The 10,000-nt window shown below is 40.9% G+C and overlaps 1 protein-coding gene across 7 annotated transcripts in view; it reads left to right on the plus strand.

Annotated features, from left to right (window-relative positions):
- LOC123518934 (neuromedin-U receptor 2-like) overlaps positions 1-10,000 on the plus strand; it is a 302,841-nt gene that overhangs the window by 282,232 nt on the left and 10,609 nt on the right. For all 7 annotated transcript variants that reach the window (XM_045280008.1, XM_045280006.1, XM_045280012.1 and 4 more), the window contains 2 exons: positions 1,991-2,828; positions 6,097-6,266. In XM_045280008.1, the coding sequence (XP_045135943.1) occupies positions 2,668-2,828; positions 6,097-6,266 (331 nt within the window). In that variant the 5' untranslated portion in view covers positions 1,991-2,667. The remainder of the gene's footprint in view (positions 1-1,990; positions 2,829-6,096; positions 6,267-10,000) is intronic.

A 10,000-nucleotide genomic window follows, 5' to 3' on the forward strand; every position in this document is an offset into this window, starting at 1 on the left:
AAATTGACTGGTTGCACGTAAAGTTGCAAGAGAGAGAGAGAGAGAGAGAATTTTTCACTCGTATATCATCCTCACTTAGAGTTTAGATCATCACCCCAACAAAATGTTCTTGATAACCAATTATATCACCAAATAAATTAACAAAATTCAATCATCTCTGAAAGGAAAAATGATACTGAACCAAACAATTAAGAACGTGAAAGTTACCGACACCATGCATCTCGTTTTCATTCCAGGATTAACTCACATCATCGCTGGCAGAAGAATGGAAGTTGTCATGATTATTGCAGGCGTTATGTGTGTGTGTGTGTGTGTGTGTGTGTGTAGTCTCATGTTAAAGTCTCATTTTACATTATGATTGAGAATAAATGTGGGCGTATTAATTAGAGCTATTGTACATCTCATCAGCGATTAAATGTTAGTTCGGATAACCATTAGTGTTTACAGCTCGTGTGTATATGTGTGTGTTGTGGTCCCTGCAGCATTGATCTTGTGTCACAGCTAAAGCGTGAGGCAATTGCTTCACCTCGTTACTTTTGACTCGGTGCGAATTGGAAGCCATTTGTACCACAGTTTTATATCTATCTATACACTGACCTCTTATAACCTTCATGGGAGTTTGTTGCCAGCTGCTCCCTGCCACTCATTCACTCATGCATTAAACAAGGACAAAAAATGAAAAAGGATACGTCTCTCCCACTCCCGTATCTGAATACTTGTTCATGGAAAGGAAGTTGATCTGCATAGGAATAAAAGGAAAAAAGTTAAATATGAAAATAAAGTGGTGAAGATCTTACATAAGTAGTAGTAGTAGTAGTAGTAGTAGTAGTAGTAGTAGTAGTAATATATTTTGTAGTAGTAATTGCCTCGTATAGTGTAGCAGTAGTTGTGATGGATGTAGTGGGAATAGTAATATCAATCATTGTTATTCTACGTTGTTAGTAGTGGTATTAGCGTTGTTGTTGTTGTTGTTGTTGTTTTATGTATACCATGTGGGCTTTTCACGGGAATTTATGGGCTAAAGGGCTACATTTTGAGGTACCTCCTATCTGAAAGCCCAACCACTAGGAAACCGTTGCCCCGAGTGAGGAAGCCCAACCTACACTCGGACCGTGGACAGGATTCGAACCCATGCGCTTGGAGACCCCTCGGACCCCAAAGCACGCATGGTTCCACCGTACCACCGCGTTTGAAAATAAAAATGTTGTTGTTGTTGTTGATTATTATGACCACCATCATCATCATTTCATTTTCAGTAATATTAGTAATAGTAGTAGTAGTAGTAGTAGTAGTAGTAGTAGTAGTAATAGAAGTAATAACAATCGCAGTAGTAGTAGCAGCAGCAGTAGCAGTAGCAGTAGTAAAAGTAGTAGTAGTAATAGTAGTAATATAAGCAGAAGTATTAATAGTAGTAGAAGAAGTAGTAGAAGTAAAAGTTAAAGGAATAGGAGTAGTAGTAGCAACTGCAGCAGTAGTAACAACATCTACAGTAACAGCAACAAAAATAGCAGCAGCAGTAGTGGCAATATCATCAATTACAGCAGCAGCAACAACAGCAGCAACACGGGCAACAACATCAGTAACACCAGCAGCAGGAGCAGTAGCAGGATGCGTTGTAAGAGGGCTGGGAGGGGAGAGGTGGAGGAGCGGCACCAGCATTGTCTCGTTGTGGATTATAGGAGGTGATACTCGTCTACTGTAATACATTATGAAGTCCGTGCAGCATGGCAGTGCCGGTAAAACATTAATGTGCAGTTCAAGGGGAAATGCATGTGTTCTCATTTCAAGAGATATATATCCCATCATTTCTCTCTCTCTCTCTCTCTCTCTCTCTCTCTCTCTCTCTCTCTCTCTCTCTCTCTCTCTCTCTCTCTCTCTCTCTCTCTCTCTCTCTCTCTCTCTCTCTCTCTCTCTCTCTCTCTCTTTTACACAATACTCAGTGAATAAATGGTTCAGGACATCGTTTTTCAAGCAATTCTTTTCTTTTCAGGTAAGTGTTCGTATTGACAACACAGGAGTGATGAACACGAGTGAGGCTCTACAGTCCACTCGCCGAGAATATGAACAATTCCTGTGGTTATGATATCTAAGCTGGACGGAGCTCGCTGCAGTGGAGACGTTAACGGGATTATTGTATAACTTTGTTTAACATCTCGCCTTGCCCCATCGTGGCAGTGTAAGATTTTAGGAGCATGGAGGTGATGGGTTGCTTCAAGATTCCGCAACTTTCTGTGGCTTTGATTTGCAGAAAGACAATGGATGTTACATTCAGACATGAACATCAGTCCTCAATAAAGTGTTCGTTAAGAAGCTAACTGCCACTGTAACTCTGACTGAAAAGCAAGAGCCAGGAATTAATTAAGCTCTGAAATCCCATTAAATTAATTTGATTGAACTTCATGTGATCCCTCGAATTACCTGCAAGACTTGTCTAATCTTTCCCTTTGACTCACTAAAAGCAATGTTTGTAAGTCTGCAGTGACATCATGTTGCATTGATATTATCTAATCTGAGGGAAGGAAAACAGGAATTCAGAATATTGACGATTTAAGACTTGTGAGATGAAGACACGCACGTATCAATAAACAAAGAAAAAATAACAATCATCCGTGAAAACTAAACACAATCTACGTTACGCAATCAGCAAGACGTAGCAATCCTGTGAAGATGACCTCGTCGACTTCAGCAGACCCCTCCTCCTTCGCGGACATGCCGATGGTGAACGCATCTGATGACTATCTTCTGGAGGCGTCATTTAACGATAGCGTGAATGGCACCTGCGATGTCTGCTCCTACATTGAGAGCAAGCTAGGCAAGCCGAGACTGAGGTAAGTGTGTGGAGAGTCAGGGGTTGGCATGCCACTGATACTTTTTATTACAAGGTGTTCTAAATTTTTGCTTATAATGCGATGAAAGGCTTGAAACTGCAGTGTTATTGTTTTGCTTTGTGTGTGTGTGTGTGTGTGTGTGTGTGTGTGTGTGTGTGTGTGTGTGTGTGTGTGTGTGTGTGTGTGTGTGTGTGTGTGTGTGTGTTTGGATCATTGCTGTCATTTGTACTTAGGTGAGGTACTGGTTTCATTTTTTTTTTTTTATTTATACCATTACATTGAAGTTTTGTCTCAAACTGAATAGTTCTTATATTGCAGTGGAATCGAAAGTCATCTAGAGTGATCTTGCCTGGTCTGATTTGCTTGATATGGTGAAATATTGTAGCTTTTACCTGTGCTGATAAGGTACAAAGTTATTCTATTTAAGTAATTTTGAACATTACTTGACTTGTCTTAAAGATATGATATGACTTGTTATGGAATTTTTGGTTCTGAGTGTGTGTGTGTGTGTGTGTGTGTGTGTGTGTGTGTGTGTGTGTGTGTGTGTGTGTGTGTGTGTGTGTGTGTGTGTGTGTGTGTGTGTGAGACTGTGAGTACATTCCATCTGATGTAACTTTCTACCGTTATACTCATAGTTAACGCTTTTCTGAACCTACCAATTATTGTTACATGCCTTTGCCCCTCCTGTGTCCTTGCTGCTCAAGACTTTCTGCTCTCATCCCTATTCTGTCTATCAAGTCATACACTGATTTTACTGTTTCATTTTTGTAACTGGGATTCTCATAAGTGTCTCATGACTCCTTTAAAACCTTTTGATTCCTTTATACCTGCTTCATTTTTGCAACGGCGTGGTGTGCTGCTCTTGACCGGTCTCTCTAACGCAAAAATGAAATAAAAATGTTACTTCTCTCAGCTTATTAACTGCATGTTTCTCTTCCTCCCGCAGCCTCGTTGCACAAACTTTTCTACTTACTTTATTCTGCCCACCTTACTAATGCAGAGCTTAACTAGTTTCGTTGAACTTCCATCTCTTTTACTGGTAAACTCCGGAACTCTCTTCCTATTTCTAGTCTTCTTCCCGTCCGTGACTTGAACTGTTTCAAAAGTATTATGACACTTCAAAAACTGGAAAGATCGTGTCACTCTGTTCCTCTGATATTTGTTTCTATTTAGTGTTGTTTTTCGGGAGCAGCTTTGTAAGCGACATTTGTATTATCTTTCTAAAGCACAAAACATAAGTGTGACGACTATGGCATCAGTATCGTAGCGTGGGATCACCGAGCTGGATCGTGGAAGAGTTGTGCATGTCGTGCTGGAGCTTTCTGTGGTCTCGTCAAGTGCGGTGTGTCGCGCCTCGGTGTGCGTTCAATAGTTTTGTTCTGGTCTGCTGCCTGATCAGTCATTCACAATACATTCTGGTTTGATTTTCTTTTTCTTTTATTTCTGTGAACGAAGCTACTCTGGACTATTTTTGTTTTTTTTAATCTATTAAATGGGAATTGAATAATTAAACTTTTTCGAGTTTTCTCTCTTTATTTGTTCAGTATATTCACTTGCTTACTTCTTTATTGATCTATTCATATTAGTGTGTGTGTGTGTGTGTGTGTGTGTGTGTGTGTGTGTGTGTGTGTGTGTGTGTGTGTGTGTGTGTGTGTGTTATCTATTCATGACTTGCGCATCCACCACCAATTGAACATTTTATTTTCCTCTTGACATTTCACCTCTGCTCTTTTTTTTTTTCTTTTAACAGTCACGTTACAAAGAGAAACGTTGTAAAAAACAATTCACTTTTATAATCTTGCGCATATTGAAAATGATTGCCTCAATATGATTTGTCTCTTTCAAAATAGCCAATGTTATGAATGAACAAATCACATTTTAACACGTGCATTTAATTAATGAAAATTCCGATATTGACACGACAAGTTCAAATTTCTATCCATTGACTTATATCACGGCTGCTGTTATGAATAGGCAAGTAATTAAACACTGACTCGCTCTATCACACACTCCTCAATACTCGCTAGAAAATTAGTCGTTGTTGGGTTCCTTCTTCTGATGATTCTTATGAGATTCTTTCCAGTGACTGCGTGAACACTAGGGAATCACGTCTTATTTTGTGTGCTTTCTATCTTCGTATGATTTGAAACTGAGGCATATTTTTCGCATTCATTGTTGCCGTTTCCTCCCCTTCCTTTCTCCTCCATTTTTAATTCCTCCTCTTTCTCTTCCTTCTTCTGCCTGACTGGGTTGAAATCTCCTTTTGTCCTGTAAGGCAATGGAATTGGTCTTATCCTTCTTCTCGAACGTGACACACTCTCTCTCCCCCTCCTCCCCACTCTCTCTCTCTCTCTCTCTCTCTCTCTCTCTCTCTCTCTCTCTCTCTCTCTCTCTCTCTCTCTCTCTCTCTCTCTCTCTCTCTCTCTCTCTCTCTCTCTCTCTCTCTCTCTCTCTCTCTCTCTCTCTCTCTCTCTCTCTCTCTCTCTCTCTCTCTCTCTCTCTCTCTCTCTCTCTCTCTCTCTCTCTCATGTGATTTTTAGGTCAATATTTGAGTCCTTTTGTATAAGCATAAGCAATATATATTTCAATTTTCAGCAAAATTGCCAAGTCACCTTAAAATCTCCTAACATACTACTAATTTTTTTTCTTTTTTTTTCTAGCATAGAATCAATATGTGGCGGAGAGGAATTCGCCGCAGCCTGTCTTCCTAAGTAGCTTTAGTCGGATTTTAGAAAGCAGATTATGCAGCCATTTACCTTCAAGACCTCATTGGCAAGGTTTTCTCGAGCGGCGATTCAATTTCCGAGGTCTAAATTATCAGAAGCTTCTCTATACCGCTCAAGGTCAAAAAGGTCATTTATTATATTTCTGTTAATTAGCAAGCGCCTTTTCTCTTTGTCCTTCATCCTACTAATTCATTGTGTGTCTGTCACTGTCGGTATTTTTCATTTTATTGTAGTGTTTTACCCTTTGCTTGAACGTGTTAATATTGTTGATTAATAGCTTCGTTGTTCTAAGAGAGAGAGATAGATAGATAAATAGATAGATAGATAGATAGATAGAGAGAGAGAGAGAGAGAGAGAGAGAGAGAGAGAGAGAGAGAGAGAATATCTGCGTTTATGCTTGTGTGTGTGTGTGTGTGTGTGTGTGTGGTGTGGTGTGTGCATATGTATTATAATCGATATGGAGGCTGCATTGTTCCCTCTCTTCAAATGGGAAAGATAGAGCACCTCATCACCTCCTGACCCCAGCGGACCACTCCCACCAGGTACCCCATCTTGCTGCCCATGACGGCTATGTACTGCGTCATCGCGGTGGGCGGGGCGATAGGCAACGTTCTCACCTGCCTCGTGGTGGCCAAGAACCGCACCATGAGGACCTCCACCAACTATTACCTCGTCAATCTCGCAGTCGCCGATCTCCTCACTCTGTTCTTAGGTGAGTCTTGATCTCGACAGCGAAATGTGTGTGTGTTTACTGGTACACGCTGTTGTGTGTGTATAGTGTTAGGAGTGATAGGAGTGATGCTGGCTATAGAGAGAGAGAGAGAGAGAGAGAGAGAGAGAGAGAGAGAGAGAAATCATAAAACATGCGAGTCTGTGTTCTGTTTGTTTTTCTCACTATGATTGCTTGTTAGCAGGAAGCACAAAAAAAACATTTTGTGATCGAATGAATTTACAATGTACTGCTTTTTAAATGTATCAGCATCTTCTGATATCGAGTTTATATATTTCACAGCTGAAATGGACTTCCAATACAACGGAAACCTATACGATGTAGTAAATTATATCGGAGTGTATACGGAAATACGTGCTTAGGATTCTATTAGAAAGTAAAGTTGCAGGTATACTTGAGCTGTTCGTGGCCTTGGACCTCATCTCAGTCTTACTGGCTTCTAACCCCGTGGCGCAAAGTATTCCTTGCCTCAGAACATAGTTTCTCCATGGAGGCGCCAATTCTTACTGGAAACACGGAATAATGGAAAAAAAAAGCTATATTATGCATTCTGTTTAAGACATGTATATATACTGGGTTTTACTGCAAGTACGCAATGATAGGGCAAAAATTAAGCAACAATATTATTCATTATTTGTACTAGCCATATATACATGCAAATATGCATACATACCTTCATACATGCATACACACATCCATATACATACACACAGACAAGTACTGGTAAGAACTAAAGTTGCACATATTCTTCAAGTCTTACACGTTCAGCATCTATTTTTCCTGATTTATGGTTCTGAACCGAGGGAGGGAGGGAAGCAAAGAGGGCGGCCGCATAAGCCAGTGTGAGTGGCAGCAGACGCACGGCAGCTGACAGGGGAGTGGCGGATTTTATGCTGTGTGTGTGTGTGTGTGTGAGAGAGAGAGAGAGAGAGAGAGAGAGAGAGAGAGAGAGAGAGAGAGAGAGAGAGAGAGAGAGAGAGAGAGAGAGAGAGAGAGAGAGAGAGAGAGAGAGAGAGAGAGAGAGAGAGAGAGAGAGAGAGAGAGAGAGAGAGAGAGAGAGAGAGAGAGAGAGAGAGAGAGAGAGAGAGAGAGAGAGAGAGAGAGAGAGAGTGTGTGTGTGTGTGTGTGTGTGTGTGTGTGTGTGTGTGTGTTTATGTGTGAATGAGGTCACAGGTGCGCAATGTATGTTTCAAATACCTTCAATAATCAATGTTTTGTTATGGAAATAGGAACCCAAAGCCTGACCTCGCAATTCTCATAATTTGATATTGGATAGTTCTAAAATAAATCGTTGGTTAATTCGGCACACCATTCCTTGGAGGGTGTGCCGCCGCCTCCTCGACATAACAGCAGTGCGGGAAAAGCTCATTGCATTTAATTTGAAATCGACGGAACCTTTCAGGGGACGATGATTCATTCCTTCCCTCGGCCTCGTCACGGACACACGGTATTAATCATAGACACCAGGTACATTGACCGGGTTGATTAACATAATTTCACGGCGAGGTGACCTTCTTTATCATTTCCTAATCAGTGTGGCTTTTGTAAATCTCCCTCACTTGGAGTTCAGTCCTCCCATCACACCCACGTCATTGAATATCAACCACAACAAGACTGTTTTTTCATCTAATGCAAAATACATTGACGTTGTTTTGTTAGTAGAATTCCACAGCAGTGATTCATAACGAATTTCCATTGCTTTTATATCTAAATGAGTTGGTAAATGAACCGTCAGTATGGTTCCATAGGTCACAGCTGCTGGCCTTTCACTGTACACGCCAGAGACAAAATTTATAGCATGCAGATCTTTTACCCTGTCATTAAATATGCACAGGTGTGATGAGTCCGCTTCACTGTATGTATTTCCTGTTAAATTATTCCCTAGATGTTTAGAAACTGACGAGAAATCAAAGTATATGTACAGCGAGAGGCACTTTACCATAGCTCAATATTTATGTACAGTTTCTGCCTTACGTCCTATGTGATTTCATCCATTACGCTCTAGTCTCCCTCATCCAATCTCGCTCAACAGCCTCTTACTCCCTCTCCTCTTACCACGCTCATCGCATGTCTTGTATCGTCTGGCCAGAAATCGTAGGTCCGGGGGCTGCGAGGGTCCTTCCATCAACATCAAATTAGTCTGTTTTTTATACCGATGAAATGGGGCTTAAGATAATTTATGGTCTGTGTTTTCCTCCGTCGAACAAAAGAATATGATGAACTCTCGTTGTGAAAAGCTTGTTGGAGTGTAGGGATTTTGTGATCTTAGATTGTAGTATATCTATATCTCTGCCTGTGACGGTCAATGGCGCGATCTGTCACCAACAGCCTCACCCTCATTCATTTTTTTCCTCAATCTGTTCCGGCTACATCATTGGGATACCGTATGGAAGGGCAATGGTGAACTGGAACCACTGAGGTCTCGTCGACGGAAAACATATTGTACGCTAGATGGTAAGGTTGTCACGATCTGTCCTTCTGTCACATAAGCAAAGCGAAGAATCATATCCATAAATCATTTGACCGCTGGAAAGATAAATCAGGTTTGTTCCTCACGTTCACATCCTCTCCTCTTCGTTCCATTCATAAATGTCCCCCTTTTCTCTCTTTCATTCTCCTTCCCCCACTTCCACATTTTTTTTTTTTTATTTATTGCCTTTGTATCTCCATCCATTCTCCATTTCTTGTTCCCTTTCTATGTCTTCTACGTCACTCGAACTCCCACACACGTTTCCCAACTCCCCTTCTCTCTCTCTCTCTCTCTTTCTTTTGTTTTTCCTCCTTTCTTCCCCACTTACATCCATTCTTAGCCTGTCCCTTCTCCCAGCTTTTCCTTCCTCCTTTTTTCTTTCCTTTCTCTCTTAACTCTTTTCCTTTACATTCTCCCTCCTTCTCGACATTCTTTATATGTATACCTCCATCCTCCTATCCCTTCCTCACTACTCTCAACTTTTTTTAACGCAAAGACTTAATTTGTTCGCTTGAGAGAGAAAGAGAGAAATAAAAAGAGGCAAGATAGTGAACGAAGGTGTAACGACAGAGGAAAAAGAAAACTCTCGTAGAAGAAAGGAGAGGAGACTGGAGAAAGGAAAGAAAGGGGAGAAAAAGAGGTGGAGCGAAAAAGAGAAGCACAAGTAACGATGAAAATGTGTGTTGCTGGATAGAATGAAAGGACATTGATTGTACATTTAATCTCGGTCAAACTTTTAGACGTGTGTGTGTGTGTGTGTGTGTGTGTGTGTGTGTGTGTGTGTGTGTGTGTGTGTGTGTGTGTGTGTGTGTGTGTGTGTGTGTGTGTGTGTGTGTGTGTGTAGTCACCGTGTTCTTCACTGATGGGTTCAAGAAATAACGGGTTCAAGTTTGAAAGTTTTAGTTTAAAGGAAGAGACAGAAAGAAAATTGGTTCTCAGATCGAGTGGTAGATGAGTGGAACGGACTCAGTTACCATGCTGTTAGTGCAAAGACATAAGGGACCTTTAAAAAAAGATTGAACAGATTTATAGATGGAGACGATAGGTGGAATCAGGTAGATATATTTCATTCAGGGACTGCCACGTGTAAACCTAATGACTTCTTGCAGCTTCCTTAATTTCTTATGTTCTTATGTCGTTATGCTTTCAGTTGAGGATCCAGTAATGTAACTCTCCAGTTCACTATATATAAAGACAACGAAAGGACTAGATCTCAAGTCACTCCGAATGAAACATACTCTGCATC

This window comes from Portunus trituberculatus, chromosome 44, assembly GCF_017591435.1.
Source record: "Portunus trituberculatus isolate SZX2019 chromosome 44, ASM1759143v1, whole genome shotgun sequence".
NCBI lineage: Eukaryota > Metazoa > Arthropoda > Malacostraca > Decapoda > Portunidae > Portunus > Portunus trituberculatus.